At 48.7% G+C, this 18,240-nt stretch overlaps 1 protein-coding gene and 1 long non-coding RNA gene across 2 annotated transcripts in view; both read right to left on the bottom strand.

Annotated features, from left to right (window-relative positions):
• Positions 1–2,238: 2,238 nt before the first annotated feature.
• Positions 2,239–18,240, bottom strand: part of LOC139757674 (A-type potassium channel modulatory protein KCNIP1-like) — a 74,515-nt gene continuing 58,513 nt past the window's right edge. Inside the window, exons 6-7 of the mRNA XM_071678438.1 lie at positions 3,680–3,742; positions 2,239–2,745 (exon numbers count right to left, since the gene is read on the bottom strand). Of these exons, the coding sequence (XP_071534539.1) occupies positions 2,698–2,745; positions 3,680–3,742 (111 nt within the window). The 3' untranslated portion in view covers positions 2,239–2,697. The remainder of the gene's footprint in view (positions 2,746–3,679; positions 3,743–18,240) is intronic.
• The window catches only part of LOC139757607 (uncharacterized), a 1,610-nt gene continuing 493 nt past the window's right edge, over positions 17,124–18,240 (bottom strand). Inside the window, exons 1-2 of the long non-coding RNA XR_011714682.1 lie at positions 18,131–18,240; positions 17,124–18,100 (exon numbers count right to left, since the gene is read on the bottom strand). The exon at positions 18,131–18,240 is cut by the window's right edge and continues 493 nt beyond it. This is a non-coding gene — a long non-coding RNA (uncharacterized lncRNA). The remainder of the gene's footprint in view (positions 18,101–18,130) is intronic.

The following is an 18,240-nucleotide window of genomic DNA, read 5'->3' on the forward strand; positions in this document are numbered from 1 at the left end:
AGGAAAGTTGAGGAAGTACTTAGCCTCACCGTGGAATAAGAGAAGTCTTTAGCTTGGTCGGGAAGTAAGGAGAATTACCCCTTACTAGGAGATAAGGAGAACTAGCCCTCTTACTAGGATATAAGGAGAACTAGCCCTCTTACTAGGGTATAAGGAGAACTAGCCCTCTTACTAGGATATAAGGAGAACTAGCCCTCTTACTAGGGTATAAGGAGAACTAGCCCTCTTACTAGGATATAAGGAGAACTAGCCCTCTTACTAGGGTATAAGGAGAACTAGCCCTCTTACTAGGGTATAAGGAGAACTAGCCCTCTTACTAGATATAAGGAGAACTAGCCCTTACTAGGGTGTCTAGCTTCACTTGGAAGCAAGGGAGGTTCTGCAGGCCTGGCTGGGAAGTCCAGGAAGAACCTAACCTCATCTGAAAGATAAGAAGAGATAAGGAGATAGATGGCTGGACTCTCGCTGGGGAGATGAGGAAGGGACTCAGCCCGACACGAAAGTTAGGGAAAGGTTTTGACCTGCAGGATTGTGTGTGTGTGTGTGTGGGTGTGTGTGTGTGGAGGAGGAGGAAGATTTGACTTGTCTAACTCGCAAGGAGGCAATAGAGGCGAGTCTGCTTACCGTGGCTTGAGGAAGTCAAGGGAGGAAGCCAGCGTTACTGGGTCAAGCCTGACGTCTCGTGGGAGAAAAAAAAGAGATTCTCTGTCTCTGTCTCTGTCTCTGTCTGTCTGTCTGTCTGTCTCTCTCTCTCTCTCTCTCCTCTCTCTCTCTCTCTCTCTCTCTCTCTCTCTCTCTCTCTCTCTCTCTCTCTCTCCCTTTACGAAACGCGCGCAAGCGCGGAAGCAAGACAATGCTACTGCAGTAGCTGTAGGAACAGCGCTCCTCTGCGCGCGTAATACTGAAGAGATTGTGTGTATATATATATATATATATATATATATATATATATATATATATATATATATATATATATATATTCAAATATTACAATTATTATCATTATCATTGCCTTAGCCAAGGTTGGATAGTTCAAGTGAGCGGTCAGCGACACAGACGAGGAGGAGGAGGGACAAGAGGGAGAGGGGGTGGAAGATGGACCAGGAGGAAGACATCCCCTGGGGCATGTATCCCTCCCCCCTCTCCCCCTCCCTCCCTCCCTCCTTTACCTCTATGTACGGCATTAGCGACGAGAGATTTTGCAGGAGGAGGAGGAGGAGAGTGGGTTACTCCAAGAGACCGTCACCTCCAAATTATTATTTTTTTTCCTGTTACTCATCGCCATAGAGATTATCACCCCATTACGAACACTCGAGAAAAAGATATTTGATTATATATATATATATATATATATATATATATATATATATATATATATATGAATATAGTACATATGTATATGTATATCCAGTCTCACTTCCTTCTTCTTTAAAAAATACATCTAAAAAATGTCTTCAGCGTATATAAACCAGTTTTATTTTGGTGTAAAGCCTGGAGAGAGAGAGAGAGAGAGAGAGAGAGAGAGAGAGAGAGAGAGAGAGAGAGAGAGAGGAAAATAATATAAAAAAAAGCCACACAGAAAAAAAGTCACTGTAGTCTGCGGGAAAATATATATATATATATATATATTTTTTTTTTCCCTCTTCTCCAAGTATAGCCTTTGCCGACGTCTGGTGCAGCAGCAGCAGCAGGAGCAAAGCAAGTGTTCTCCTTCTGTTCTTCGTGAAGTCGTCGTGGTCGTCTTCTTCAGAAGGCAAAAAAAGGGGGGCTTTGCTATAGATATTCTAGTTTCTTCCCAGGGAATCCGATGGTTTCCACCAGATACCGCGGTCGTAGGGGCAAAGTGGGGGCGTTGTGGTTGTGGGGGATGGGCTGGGGGCAAAGGGAGGTAGGTGGTGCGTGCGCATTGGAAGGTGGGGGGATGTGTGGAGGGGGCAAGGTAGGGTGTGGGTGGTGGGAAGAGGTGCGGTTGGGTGAGGCTGGCGGGCTCGGGAGAGGGAGCGGTGATCGTGCTTTGAGGGAGCGGTGGTGGTGGTGGGGCTGTGAGAGGGCGGTGGTGGCGGTGGCGGTGGGGCTGTGTGAGAGAGCGGTGGTGGCGGTGGTGGGGCTGTGAGAGAGCGGTGGTGGTGGTGGGGCTGTGTGAGAGAGCGGTGGTGGCGGTGGCGGGGCTGTGAGAGAGCGGTGGTGGTGGGGCTGTGTGAGAGAGCGGTGGTGGCGGTGGGGCTGTGTGAGAGAGCGGTGGTGGTGGTGGTGGTGATGACAGACTGCACTTCAGATGAGAGTCTCGGCGCGGAAGACGGGTTCCTCTCCCATGTCCACCATCACCATTTCTTCGTCGGGCCCGGTCACCTGCACCATTTCCACCCCTTCTATCCACCCGACTCTGGCCGCACACTTGGCCCCCTCACTCACACCCATCCCGTCCCGTGGGACGGCACTGGCTCTTCCTGGTCCCCTGGTGTCCGCGTTCTCCATTGCGACGGCTCCCTCCGTCGGGCCGTCTTGGAGGGGGCCCGTCGCCGCGCCGCAGGTGGCAGAGGGGGCGCCGCCCGCCGCCCCCACCGTGACCGCAGCGCCCTGGCCATCCCTCTCCTCCCCGGTGGTTGTTTGGGCCCCTGGGACGCGCCTCTACATGTTACAGTTGAGATCCTGCCGCGTGTTGACGGGCACCAGGAGGGAGGAGCTGGGGGCCTCCTGTCAGAAGCTGGTGTCCAGGATCGTCAGCGAGTTGGCGATGTTCTCGTCCTGCGGTAGAGAGGGACGAGTTACTCATGGCTGACCTCTTGGGGACGGTGGGTGACTGCGGGGTTATGGTGGATGACCTCCTGGGGACGGTGGGTGACTGGGGCTATGATGGGTGACTAAGGTTATGAGGGGTGACCTCCTCCTGGGGATGGTGAATGACTGGGGTTTTGACGGGTGACCTCCTGGGAATAGTTTAGGTCACTAGTAGATGGATGAGTGGGGGCTACACTGGCGGATGACCAGTTCTACTCGTGCATGACTCTTAAGGACTGATATGGATGAGTGGAGCTGCTGGTGGTTGTTTGCGTGTACGTGTGGGTGAGTGCATGTTGCTAGTAGGTTGGAGGGTCACTGTTTGGATGAACAGGCTTTCAAGATACCACGAACTGTCATCCGTGGAGAAGGCGTTTTCGTTGTTGTGTATGTCCGTGTGTATGAGGGGTGTATGAGTTAGACTGTAGCTTTCGTGAGGCGGTGGATGGGAAATTATGAGGGACGAGGGAACAACAGCAGGCTGTATGGCCGCAGGACAGTGTGTTATGTGAGTGTACCTGTTGTAAGTAGAGGTGTATGGCCATACTGTATTTCAGCACTGAATACGGTATGCTTGTATCTCTCATGCATTAAAGTGTGTATGGCCACTGCGTGTGACATCACCAAGGTGTATGGCCACTGCGTGTGACATCACCCAGGTGTATGGCCACCGCAAGTGACATCACCAAGGTGATTGGCCACCGCATGTGACATGACTAAGGTGTATGGCCACTGTATGTGACATCACCAAGGTGTATGGCCATCATCCAGGTGTCTGGCCACTGCATATGACATCACCCAGGTGTATGGCCACCGCGTGTGACATCACCCAGGTGTATGGCCATCACCCAGGTGTCTGGCCACTCCGAGTGACACTCACCAACGCCAGCAGGGTACGTACCGTGGTGCAGATTTCCATGAATTCGTCCAGGGTGACCATCCCATCGCCGTTGATGTCCAGTTTCTGGAAAACGAAGAAGAAAAAACAAAGAAGAAATGTGTGTGTGTGTGTGTGGGAGGGGAGGCGGGGGGGGGGGGAGTCAGAGTTTCCGTCTCTCTCACGTGTACGTACGTGCGGGCGGGTTCCCGTGGTGTGGAGGGCGGCAACGTGGCCGTGTGACGACAGACTTACGTGCACGGGGTCCGCCAGGGTTCCTATCCCGGGCGGGGCAGTCGGCTCAGGGCAAGCCCTAGCTGTTCATCTCTACGCCCTGCTCCCAGGGCGTGTCGTGAAATGAGTACCTGACGCAGACTGGTGTGCATATATATATATATATATATATATATATATATATATATATATATATATATATATATATATATATATATATGTATATATATATATAAAGATGTGAAGTGCTTGTGATGATTCTCAGAAGAAGAATTTACAACCATTGAACATTTATTGTTGAAGTCCGGAGAGAGTTACTCATTCTCGTGTGTGTGTGTGTGTGTGTGTGTGTGTGTGTGTAAAAGCTGGACACCACCTGATCTCTCCAGTGTTACAAACACCCCCCCCTCAGTATCGGGTGACCCCTTTCGTGCCATCTTCCACCGTAAATGCAGTGTGCCACTTGCTCCTCAGGGTCTGTATGCACACACACACACACACACACACACACACACACACACACACACACACACACACGTCATCAGCACCCTTTATAACGTGTGGTTCCCGCTCGTTGGATCTGCGGTCGCCGCACAGAGGGGGACTTCGTGGGTACAACGAACGTTCGCGCGCGTGCTCCAGCGCGTCGGTCCCCGGCAGACGCATTAATGTTTCCTCCCCGTATATACATACACGCGTTGAACCCCACTCCCTCATCATCCTCATGTCTGCGGGATCGGATCCCTCTCCCTCTGTTGGGATCTGATTCTCCCAGGTGGTTTATGGGTTTCATGCCACCGGAGGCCCCCCCCCCACCTCTTCTGTCCCGGGTGTTTATATCGCCTCCGGGTGTGGGTTTATTGTTCTTCCCCTCCTCCTCCTCTCTCAGACTTTAACAGCCCTCCTTTCCAGGAGGCTTTTACGACAGCTCTCATGGGCGGTGGGGCGGTGGCTCAGGAGGAGGGAAGGAGGTCTTGGTAGTTTACAGTTCCTTCCGACTGTGGCTCCTTGGCTCACCTGTCCGCCCCCAGCTCGCCGGGGGAGGTCCAGCTAATTAAGCAAACAGTCGGGCGCTCCTTTTGGGGGGGAGGGGCGAGGAAGGCTAATCAGAAAGACGAATTCCTTTAGCTTCCACCGTGAGGGTGATGATGATGATGATGATGATGATGATGATGATGACTGCGCGGGGTGGGAGGCCCGCTTGGTGTGTCGTCAGGGTGCGGATCTGAGGTTGTCATAAGGCTCCTGGGATGGTGTTGTGCGTTCTGAGGTTGATATAAGGCTCCTGGGGCGCTCTGAGGTTGATATAAGGCTCCTGGGGCGCTCTGAGGTTGATATAAGGCTCCTGGGATGTTATTGTTTGGAGCTGAGGTTGTTATAAGGCTCCTGGGGTGGTGTTGTGCGCTCTGAGGTTGATATAAGGCTCCTGGGGTGGTGTTGTGAGCTCTGAGGTTGATATATGGCTCCTGGGATGTGTAGTTATATGCTCTGAAGCACTTGTAAGGACCCCAGGTGCTGTTGTTCGATACTCTTGAGGCAAATATGGGGCTCGGGTTGTTTGAGATGTGGTGTGATATGTTCTGAGGCTAATAGAAGCGTCCAGGATGTGATGTAATATGACGTGAGTCTAGTATAAGGCCGAGAGATGTGGTCTGATATGCTCTAAGGCCAGTGGAAACCTCCGGGATGTGGTATGATAAGATGCAAGGCTAGTATATAAGGCCGAGAGATGGTGTATCATACGCTCTGAGGCAGGTGTAAGGCTCCTGGTTGATGGGTATGACGTACCCTGAGGATGAGGATGATAAGACGCTTTTGAAACGGCAGACGTCCTCCCGTGGATGTTAAAAAGGGCAGCGAGAGCCTGGTACACACACACACACACACACACACACACACACACACACACACACACACAGAGCGAAGGCAGTGGTTGTATAGATAAGCGGCTTCTCAGGCCAGGGGGGCCCAGGTAATCTCCCATGCAAGCAGACGTGAGAGGAAGATAAATAAAGACGTTTGAGAAAAGTTCTATTTACGTCAGCTCGGGGTGGGGGGAAAAATATATATATATATATCTCATGAAAAGTGGGGGGAGGAAAAAAATGGGGGGGTTGTAAGAAAGTCGGCCCCCCTACCTGCCCCCTCCTCCTCCTCCTCCTCCAGATTTAAAGTTATGGCGAAGCTGTGTTTATCCCGACACGAAGTGAGGGACAGCGAAGGCGTGGGACATATGCCCCCTTAGGGGACGCGTCGCTGCTTGCTGTACTGGGGAGGGTTTCCTCCCCCAGGGCGATGGGAGATTATGTTGTCTGGGAGGAGTGCGGGAGGGGAAGTGTTGTCTGATGTGTTGCTAAGGGAAGTGTGGTAGGAGGCAGTGTCGTGTAATGTGTTGCTGAGGGAAGTGTGGGAGGGGTAGTGTTGTGTAGTGTGTTGCTGAGGGAAGTGTTGGAGGGGTAGTGTCGCGTAGTGTGTTGCTGAGGGGTAGTTTCATGTAGTGTGTTGCTGAGGGGAGTGTGGGAGGGAGAGCATTACCTCCCTCAGCCACCATACATCGTGTTCGGGTCCTGTGAGACGCTTCTCGTATGCAAGCCCCTGTCATCGACTGCTTCCTCTCGACCCGCGTGAGTGCTTCCGCATCTTCACACCTCAAGCCCATCCCGCCTCTCCTTCCGGCCCCACGATTTCCGACACCGAGCATGCAGTTAGGTTCGTAGGGGTAGGCGAGGAAGTTTCGTACCTGTACAACGCCCAACATCCCTCACGGGGTCGGTGGTACTGAGAGGAGAGAGAGAGAGAGAGAGAGAGAGAGAGAGAGAGAGAGAGAGAGAGAGAGAGAGAGAGAGAGAGAGAGCGTGTGTGTTGAGCCTCCATACTTAGACCCATGACATAAGCTCGCCTCCGTTTCCAAAGCCGTGATTGAGGCTCTGGGTTCTTTTGCACGCGCGTCCTGATCCTAAGGTTGTGGAAGGGGGTTCGAAGGTGGGGGCTTAGCCTCCCTTGATGCTCTGGGTTCTTTTGCACGCGTCCTAATCCTAAGGTTGGGGAAAGGGGGTGGGAGGAAGGTGGGCATAGCATCCCTTAGGGGGGGGGAGGGATTCAGAGGTCAGGTCATCATCAGCCTCCAGAGTGTGTCAGACCTTTTCATCTGGAGGGCCATGATCCCTTAAACCACCAGGGGGGAATTACCAGCCAAGGCTTGCGAGCCACGAACAATGAGCCGTGAGGCGCGGTGGTGTGATTTTGACGCGTGAGTGTATTCACGACAGCTTCTTGCCCCTTGCCTCGACGTGTGTGTGTGTGTGTGTGAGTGTGTGGGGAGGGAATGACCCTCCCATCGTCCTTCCTTTCCCCACCCCTCTCCTCCTCCCCCTTTCAGACGCCATCGATCTCGAGCCGCCAGCTTGTGGTGAAGTCTCCCACCTCCTCCTCCTCCTCCTCCTCCTCCTCCTTCTTTCCCACGGCGTCTCAGATCTACTCGAGGGAAAGGAACACAAACAACGTCCCATTTGATGACGTGGAGACCCACCCACCCACTCACCCACACACCCTCCCCCTCTCCACGTATCCCAGGAAGATCAACACCCACTTTCCCAAAACCTCCCACCGCCACCCACACCACCACCGCCAACATCGCCACCAGAAATCAATCTCGTCCGAGACCACAATATTTGTGGTGGCTGGAACGGCGAGCTCCACTCGTCAGATTATAGCCTCCAGGGACATAATTGTGCGTTCCAGAGACAATTAAGCGTTCCACAGACATGTTTAGGCGTTCCAGAGACATAATTGTGAGTTCCAAGGACATAATTTTGCGTTCCAGGGACATAATTGCGCGTTCCAGGGACATAATTGTGCGTTCCAGACATAATTATGCGTTCCAGAGACATAATTTTGCGTTCCAGACATAATTGTGCGTTCCAGGGACATAATTGTGCGTTCCAGGGACATAATTGTGCGTTCCAGAGACATGAATGTGCATTCCAGAGACATAATTGTGCGTTCCAGGGAAATAATTGTGCGTTCCAGGGACATAATTTGTGCGTTCCAGGGGCATAATTTGTGCGTTCCAGAGACATAAATGTGCGTTCCAGGGACATAATTTGTGCGTTCCAGAGACGTAGTAATTTGTGCGCTCCGGGGACGTGAGTGTCATCAGGGAAAACCTAAGTCTGCGACGGCCTGGAAGAACGGCTGGACGAGCTATGGAATTCTTATGGTTGGAGGAGTCAGTTCGCGTGGACCGCGTTACGACCCGCGCGCGCATGTGTGTGTGTGTGTGTGTGTGTGTGTGTGTGTGTGTGTGTGACGTGCCAGTGTTACCAGACATGGTCGAGTACGAACGCCCCCCAAGAGACGAGTGATTGGTAACGATGATTGTTTGACCTACATATCGTCACCATATGTTACATAATGATGACCCCTTTCTTACATGTTGTCACGGCATGTTACGCACTAGGACGTGTGCAGTGTCTAAAGTAGTGATAATCAGTCTTAAAATAGGAGCCATTCCTGTTTCTCGTGTCCCTCAAATCCTTCCCTCCTAACCCATAACTCATCCACGTCTCTCTCTCTCTCTCTCTCTCTCTCTCTCTCTCTCTCTCTCTCTCTCTCTCTCTCTCTCACACACACACACACACACGCACACGCAGACGATTCCTAGTTAGGAGACATTCCATTTCTAGATTGTCGCAATCCACTTCAAACTCGAAGCTCTTTCGACTCTAGAATGTTATGTTACATGTCTAATTATTTATTCATAACTTGTCACAACCCGCCCCTATCGTAATGGGCTGATCTGTTTCTAGATTGTCACAGCCTGCTCCTAACTAGAAGATACACTAATTGATAGATTCCCATAGTCTGTTTCTAAAGCGTCAAAATCAAATTCTCACTAGGAATCTAAAGCGTCAAAATCAAATTCTCACTAGGAATCCAAATTTTTTCTCTTCTAGATCGTAATTTCTGTCTCAAAAAGAGAAAGGAATTAGAACATGTTAAAGAACACTAGTTGTTGTGCTCACATGCAGGAACAGTTCTCTGTGGTAGTGATGATAGTGATGATGGTGATAGCGATGAGGTTCGGGGGTGATTGTGGTGATAGTGATGATGTTGGGAGTGGTGGTGATGATGACTACCATCAGCATGATGATGGTGGTAGTGATGATAATGGTGGTGATAGTGATGATGATAGTGATGGTAATGGTGGTCATAGTGATGATGATAGTGATGATAATGGTGGTCATAGTGATGATGATAGTGATGATAATGATGATGGTGGTCATAGTGATGGTAATGATAATGATGACGATGGTGGTGCTAGGGATGATGATGATGATGATGATGGTGACAATGATGATCATGATGATGATGATGACAGAAGGGTGGGAGATGTGGTGGGAGAAGGGTTAGGGAGAGTGGGTGGGAGAGGTGAGAGGTGAGAGCCCGCCAGAGTCGTTACCATAGAGACCGCTCTCTCTCTCTCTCTCTCTCTCTCACTCTCTCACCACCCTACATGCTGCATCCTGGACATCCCCTCTCACCCCAGGCCCCAACCCCACCCCGGCCACAGCCCCTCTTCTCGTGCGTGTGTGTGTGTGTGTGTGTGTGTGTGTGTGTGTCTTACCTGTGAGTTGTGTACGAATGGGAGGGAGGGAGGGGGGTTGGGGGGATGATGTGTTTTTGACTCGTAGGTGGAGGGTTGGGGAGGGGATGGGGTCGGGGGGACATCCTCTCCTGCTCTCTCTCCCCCTCCCCCCTTACTACGAGACACTTTTCTTCTTGTTCATGTTGTTCGTAGCCACTATCCCACGACCCCTAAGTCTGTTCCATCTTCGTCCTTTACTCTTGTACTCTAAAAAGAAAGAAAGAAAAAAGAAACGAGTATTTCTCTCCATTTTCCTTTTTTTTTTTTTGTTTTGTTTACGTTGCGTTTCGTATCGTGGCTTTTTTTTTTTTGGTCTCTCGTCGTGTCGTGGTGCGATAACGACTGTGTGTCGCAGAACTGTTCGCTCTCGACGCCAGCAAACTCTGCTTTTCTCTGGAGACCTTGAAGGCTGTGATCAAGTCACCCCCTTACCTTCTCTCTCTCTCTCTCTCTCTCTCTCTCTCTCTCTCTCTCTCTCTCTCTCTCTCTCTCTCTCTGCCGTGGAGAGGATAGATCTCCATTGCCTTCACCCTCCCATGTCCCTCTCATAACTCTCTCTGACGCCATCTTCGTCCTCGCCCTCCTCCTGTAGACCTTCGACCAGCTCTTTTTTTTTTTCCCCTTGCTCGTCGGGGGCGTCGTCTGAATCCGAAGGGCGTGTCACTTAGCCCTTGGCCTGGTGTAGGACGTGAAGGGGTTTGCTCAATACATCCCCCGCGTCCAGTGAACGCGGTTCTCCTATCTTCCCCGGCAGGCAAGCAGTCAGTTCGTCGCTCTCTCTTCCTTCGTTAGAGTTCGGTGGCAGGGCTGTGGCGATGCCCATGGGTCGATTTCACTCGCTTATATCCTCCTACGTGATGTCCGTGTGGATGGCCCTTTCGCCGTGTCTCATCCTCCCTCATCTCGTGGCAGTCGCCCGCGTGGCATTTAGTCCAGCACGCGCCTTTGGGGGGAGACCTTTTTGTCTAGGTCCCCTTGCAAGGTGAAGCAGTCGCTTGCCGCACTGTGCTTCCATCATGACCTTAAGGCATCATCTGCAGACATATTCAGCCATGGAGTCCAGTCTGACCCTAAGGCATCATCTGCAAACATATTCAGCCATGGAGTACAGTCTGACCCTAAGGCATCATCTGCAAACATACTCAGCCATGGAGTACAGTCTGACCCTAAGGCATCATCTGCAAACATACTCAGCCATGGAGTCCAATTTGACCTTAAGGCATCATCTGCAGACATATTCAGCCATGGAGTCCAATTTGACCTTAAGGCATCATCTGCAAACATATTTAGCCATGGAGTCCAGTCTGACCATAAGGCATCATCTGCAAACATATTTAGCCATGGAGTCCAGTCCTCCTGACCTTAAGGCATCATATGCAAACATATTCAGCCATGGAGTCCAGTCCGACCTTAAGGCATCATCTGCAAACATATCCAGCCATGGAGTCCAGTCCTTCTGACAAGTCATCTTCATTGGTCAAGAAGAACAGTGGTTTGCACGGGGAGAGATCTGGAGTCTATGGTGTTCAGGGTTCGAATTGGGTTCTGTATTTTTCTGGATGCGTTCCTAGAGGGGGCTCACTAACTCCCTTGGCCACGACGGTACGACGACCTGTGATTACGACGGTACGACTCACTAACCGTGGTATGACCCTCGAAACCGAACCCATCAGGGTCGGGTCAAACGTCAGGTCATCATCGTACCCATCATCGTACCGTCGTGCTCAAGGATCGTACCGTCGCGTTTAGTGTCGTGCCGTCGTGCTCAAGGATCGTATTGTCACATAAGGGGGTCGTACCGACGTATTCAAGGACCGTACAGTCGCGTTTAGTGTCGTGCCGTCGTGCTCAAGGATCGTACCGTCACATTAGTGGTCGTACCGTCGTGCTCAAGGGTCGAACCGTCGCGTTTGGCGACGTACCGTCGTGCTCAAGGATCGTACCGTCACATTAGGGGGTCGTACCGTCGTGCTCAAGGGTCGAACCGTCGCGTTTGGTGTCGTACCGTCGTGCTCAAGGATCGTTACATTATTCACCAGATCATTAGCCAAGCAGACGTAAATCACTTACGTCCCGGGGGGGCATCTAGACACTTGCTTCAAGATATCAGTAATTAATCTTTTGTAATCTATTTTCATATCTAATTAATCGGAAAACAAAAGCCTTATCGCAGTTAGGCCTATTCTCTCCCAAAGGCTATTATATCCAGAAATTAGATTGTGTTGAGTGCTCTATTCTCTGTTGGTAATTAGAGTCTCGCTTTGTTTGTCACCGAGGCACTTTGTGTGTGTGTGTGTGTGTGTGTCTGTGTCTGTGTGTGTCTGTGTCTGTGTTCGAGCAAATAGTTCTTTTAAAGTCACAAGTTCCGGTCAAGGACTAAGGTCCATGTCGAGTGCAAGCCTTGCGTAGAATACAAAGAGTTAAACCATACGGTCACAGAGAGAGAGAGAGAGAGAGAGAGAGAGAGAGAGAGAGAGAGAGAGAGAGAGAGAGAGAGAGAGAGAGAAATGAGGGAAAACAGTGTCGGACTTTTGACTGATAAGGATAACCTTGTCTTTTTTTTTTTTTTTTTTTTTAAGGGGTTGAGGTGGTAGGCTGTTAGAAGAGACGTGAGAAAGTAGTAAAGAGCTCCAGTGCGTAGAGAGGGAAGAGCAGATACCACAACCGCCTACACACACACACACACACACACACACACACACACACACACACGTATGTATAGTAGGTCTTGGCCTCGCTGAGCATTACGTGGCCTAAGCTGACAGCGAGGAAGGAAGGGGGGTGGGGGCACACAGGCAGCCAGCCCTCGGGAGCGGGAAACCAAAATGATAGTTACAGGAGAGAGAGAGAGAGAGAGAGAGAGAGAGAGAGAGAGAGAGAGAGAGAGAGAGAGAGAGAGAGAGAGACGCCAAGGGATTGGGGTTCGACCGGGAGAGTTCAAAAGATGGATTGCATCCATCCTAGGTAGTGAGAGCAAGACGAATCATTCTCTTGTAAAGTCAGAACAGCTGGTCAGGAGAGATGTTGTTTATGTATATGTCTATATTCCTATGAGTCCACGAGGAAGTGAAGCACGGTAAGTTCCCGAGTGCACTTTCGTGTAATAATCACATCATCAGGGGAGATGAAAGACAGAAATGTAACGGTCAATTGATATACAAGGAAGAGACGTAGCTAGGACGCCATTTGGTAAACAAATGACTTACAACACAGACAGACAAGAAAAAGAACATTATTTAGCATGGGGACAAAGTGGTACATTCTCTCTCTCTCTCTCTCTCTCTCTCTCTCTCTCTCTCTCTCTCTCTCTCTCTCTCTCTCAAGCGTAGGCGTCTGGAGGATATATTCTTGGAGACCATTAAGGATTTTTTTTTAAGACTTTAGTCTATAACGACACCAAATTTTTCCTATACATACATCCCCCCACCACCCCTCCACACACCTTCCCTTCCCCCTTTTCCCCCCACCTCCTCATCGTGGTTAACGAGAGACTATTATCCGGGTGTGCGCGTTTTAACGAGAACTCTTGTAACTTAGTCACGCTAAACACCACACAACGAACCCCAACCCCACTGCCCCCCCTTCCCTTCCCCCACCTCCCTCTCACCACAGAGAGGTGTGGCGCTGCCTTCCCCCCCCCCCCCCTTTACACACACACACACACACACACACACACACACACACACACACTCAAGGCGTTTAGAGAGGAAAAATTGTTTATTCAAGTCAAAAAAAAAAGGGGGGTCAGAAAAAAACATTCAAGATATTGCTGGGAGTCTTGAGTGGAGGGGGGGGGAGAGGGGGGATATATATCTTTTTTTAAACGCAAAAATGAGACTTGAAAATATCGGAAGTGAAAATGCCAATATTAAGATGAAGAAAAAATGAATATGTCTGTGACACAATATTTTCATAATAAGGCAAAAATGTGACGGATATATATATATATATATATATATCCCCTGGGGATAGGGGATTAAGAATACTTCCCACGTATTCCCTGCGTGTCGTAGAAGGCGACTAAAAGGGGAGGGAGCGGGGGGCTGGAAATCCTCCCCTCTCGGTTTTTTTTTTTCAATTTTCCAAAAGAAGGAACAGAGAATTGGGCCGGGTGAGGGTGTTCCCTCAGAGGCCCGGTCCTCTGTTCTTGGTGCTACCTCGCTGATGCGGGAAATGGCGAATAGTTTGAAAGAAAAAGAAGAATATATATATATATATATATATATATATATATATATATATATATATATATATATATATATATATATATAATAATATATATATATATATATATATATATATATATATATATATATATATATATATTTATTTGTTTATTTTGCCTTGTCGCTGTCTCCCGCGTCAGCGAGGTAGCGCAAGGAAACAGACGAAAGAAATGGCCCAACCCATATATATATATATATATATATATATATATATATATATATATATATATATATATTTTTTTTTTTTTTTTTTTATACTTTGTCGCTGTCTCCCGCGCCTGCGAGGTAGCGCAAGGAAACAGACGAAAGAAATGGCCCCACCCCCCCCCCCCCCCATACACATGTACATACACACGTCCACACACACAAATATACATACCTACACAGCTTTCCATGGTTTACCCCAGACGCTTCACATGCCTTGCTTCAATCCACTGACAGCACGTCAACCCCTGTATACCACATGACTCCAATTCACTCTATTCCTTGCCTCCTTTCACCCTCCTGCATGTTCAGGCCCCGATCACACAAAATCTTTTTCACTCCATCTTTCCACCTCCAATTTGGTCTCCCTCTTCTCCTCGTTCCCTCCACCTCCGACACATATATCCTCTTGGTCAATCTCTCCTCACTCATTCTCTCCATGTGCCCAAACCATTTCAAAACACCCTCTTCTGCTCTCAACCACGCTCTTTTTATTTCCACACATCTCTCTTACCCTTACGTTACTTACTCGATCAAACCACCTCACACCACACATTGTCCTCAAACATCTCATTTCCAGCACATCCATCCTCCTGCGCACATCTCTATCCATAGCCCACGCCTCGCAACCATACAGCATTGTTGGAACCACTATTCCCTCAAACATACCCATTTTAGCTTTCCGAGATAATGTTCTCGACTTCCACACATTTTTCAAGGCTCCCAAAATTTTCGCCCCCTCCCCCACCCTATGATCCACTTCCGCTTCCATGGTTCCATCCGCTGACAGGTCCACTCCCAGATATCTAAAACACTTCACTTCCTCCAGTTTTTCTCCATTCAAACTCACCTCCCAATTGACTTGACCCTCACCCCTACTGTACCTAATAACCTTGCTCTTATTCACATTTACTCTCAACTTTCTTCTTCCACACACTTTACCAAACTCAGTCACCAGCTTCTGCAGTTTCTCACATGAATCAGCCACCAGCGCTGTATCATCAGCGAACAACAATTGACTCACTTCCCAAGCTCTCTCATCCCCAACAGACTTCATACTTGCCCCTCTTTCCAGGACTCTTGCATTTACCTCCTTTACAACCCCATCCATAAACAAATTAAACAACCATGGAGACATCACACACCCCTGCCGCAAACCTACATTCACTGAGAACCAATCACTTTCCTCTCTTCCTACACGTACACATGCCTTACATCCTCGATAAAAACTTTTCACTGCTTCTAACAACTTGCCTCCCACACCATATATTCTTAATACCTTCCACAGAGCATCTCTATCAACTCTATCATATGCCTTCTCCAGATCCATAAATGCTACATACAAATCCATTTGCTTTTCTAAGTATTTCTCACATACATTCTTCAAAGCAAACACCTGATCCACACATCCTCTACCACTTCTGAAACCGCACTGCTCTTCCCCAATCTGATGCTCTGTGCATGCCTTCACCCTCTCAATCAATACCCTCCCATATAATTTACCAGGAATACTCAACAAACTTATACCTCTGTATATATATATATATATACTTCGCGGAGGAATTCAATGCAGGTTTTACAATACCATTCGTGTGTAGTTAGTAATTTTCTGATGCAAGATAATGCTTTACGAAATTTTCCGCTAGACCTGGTCATAAATGCTTTCAGACAGCGAGAGACACACGGAGGGGAAGGGAGGGGGAAGAAAAAAAATGATAAAAGCGCTTCGCAGAATATTGCGTGTGTATACGTACGCATGAGAGTTTCCACACGCTGCATAGATACATTGTTGATGTGAGAGAGTGGCTTTATAATGACCTGCTGACACGTGCTTATGATGTGTGGGTTGGTTATCACACACACACACACACACACACACACACACACACACACACACACATACACACTTACACACACACACACATACACACACACACACACAGACACACACACACACACACACATACACACTTACACACACACACACATACACACACACACACACACACACACACACACATACACACACACACACACACACACACACACACACACACACACACACCGCTTCCCCCCTCCTTTCTCTCTCTCTCTATCTCTGTCTCTCTGTCTGTCTGTCTGTCTGTCTCTCTCTCTTTCTCTTTCTCTTTCTCTTCCTCCTCTCTTCTCTTCTCTTCTCTTCTCTTCTCTTCTCTCTCTCTCTCTCTCTCTCTCTCTCTCTCTCTCTCTCTCTCTCTCTCTCTCTCTCTCTCTCTCTCTCTCTCTCTCTCCCCCACCTCCTCTTGAAGCTCAAGTTTCGGCGCGTGTGGCTGAGTGTCAAGTTTGTCTTGGCCAGCCACTGTGTGGGACTCGGGGCTGAGTTTATCTGGGGATATTGCCTCTCCCCTCTCCCCCACCTCCTCCCCCCCTCCCCCTCCTGCCTTAGATTATTGGTAAACAAAGGAACCCGTGTGACCTGGTTTGGGATTCGTTCCCCCTCACCTCGTTTTCTACACCTCACCACTTTCTTCCTTTTTTTTTTTTTCCCTTCATTTTTTTTTATTTTAGTCTTTTTCTCTTCCTGATTTTCTACCTCAACCATATCCCTCCCCCCCTTTTCTTTAATTACTTTTCCTCGTTTTCCAACGCAATTTTCTTTTTCTTAACGTCTTTCGCCTTGCTTTTACGCCCCTTTTCTCCACCTTTCATCTAATTTTTTATTCCCCCTTCCACTTCGTTTTCTTCATCACATCCAATTTTTGTATCTTACATCCCGTTTTCTATAACTCTATCGCTGTTTCCTACGCCCTTGGCCTCGTTTTCTACATCTCTCATTCCCTCTTTTGTGCCGTTCGCTCCGTTTTCTCCATTTTTCGCCTGTTTTGCGTCATGGATTTAGTTTTTATTTTGTGAAGTGTAATCTGTTCTCTTGTCATCTTATGTCAGGTATGTCAATATAGATTTTATTCCCTGTGCTTGGTCGTTTCTTGTATTCACAATATCTTCCAGGGTAAATTTCCGTCATTTCTGCTTATTTTTGATATATTTTCTTTCTTCATCCTCTCCATCCCCTTCTTTTCTGTCTCATTTTTTCTTTCTTTCTTTCTTTCTTTCTCCCTCCCTTACACCCCTTCTTTTCTTTCTCATTTTCTTTCTTTCTCTCCCTCCCTTCCATCCCCTTTCTCTTGTGTCTTCTTTCATCTGGTTATTTCTTCCGCCACTTGTGTCCGCCGGTCTGTCTCTTCGTCTGTTTTCCCCGTTAGTTTGCTCTGTTTTCCCTGCAAGTTACCATCACGCTTCCTTCACCCCTCTTTCGCCTGTCATTCACCCCTCTTTCACCCATCACCCTCTCTTCCTTCCCCCTTCCTCCGACCTCTATATGCGTCCTTTCTTCACTTCCATCACTTGAACCCTTGGCCTTACTGTGTAAGGAATTTGTGATATTTGGTGCCATATTTTTGAGTGATCTTGTCTCTTAGAAAGTCGACCTTCTGCTTTTTTATGATTAAGTACCTATCTGGAATTACCCATTTGTACTGTACGGGGAGGGAGTTGTACACTCGTGCGGCTCCATCTGTTGTACGTTGTGTGTGTGTGTGTGTGTGTGTGTGTGTGTGTGCTTATACCTCCCAAAGCTTTGTAAGAGTTGGGGTCGACAGCCACCCTTAAGATCCTGTCGATATCTGCCGAAAGCGCTTGATTCGTGCTTATAAGATTCTGCCAATAGCTACGTACATTCCAAAGATCGTACAGATATTCGACTTCAAGATTCTGACAACACTTAGATTAAAAGATTTTGCCGACGCTTATCTTCAACGTCGATTACCCATTCTCGATATCCCTGTCGACAGCTGATGGAAAGTGGAACTCTACATTTTACCTAAATCTGAGAGAAAGATTATGTTAAGCCGTAGTTTAGACATCACGCATACACCTCCCCCCCTCCCCCTGTCGTTATCTCCCTTAAACCTTCGTAAACGATTCTGAACCTAACTTGAGTAAGTCTGTCGAAGACTTGAAACCGGCGTCAAAAACCTCTGTCGACGCTTTCACGTCCCACACCAGAGACCCAGGTGACATCGACTTCAAAGGACCGCTGTTGTCGACATTGGACGCCAACCATAGAAAAGTCTGTGGAACTCCTTCGACTCCGTACTTCAAAAGACCCTGTCAAACCCCGTCGACTTCCAAAAGACCCTGTCAAACTCCGTCGACACCTGCCGGGAAGACCCTATCAAACCCCCGTCGACACCTGCCGCAAAGGCCCTGTCGAACTTCGCCGTCGAACCCCTAAC

The sequence above is a fragment of the Panulirus ornatus genome, chromosome 27 (genome assembly GCF_036320965.1).
Source record: "Panulirus ornatus isolate Po-2019 chromosome 27, ASM3632096v1, whole genome shotgun sequence".
Taxonomy (NCBI): Eukaryota; Metazoa; Arthropoda; class Malacostraca; order Decapoda; family Palinuridae; genus Panulirus; species Panulirus ornatus.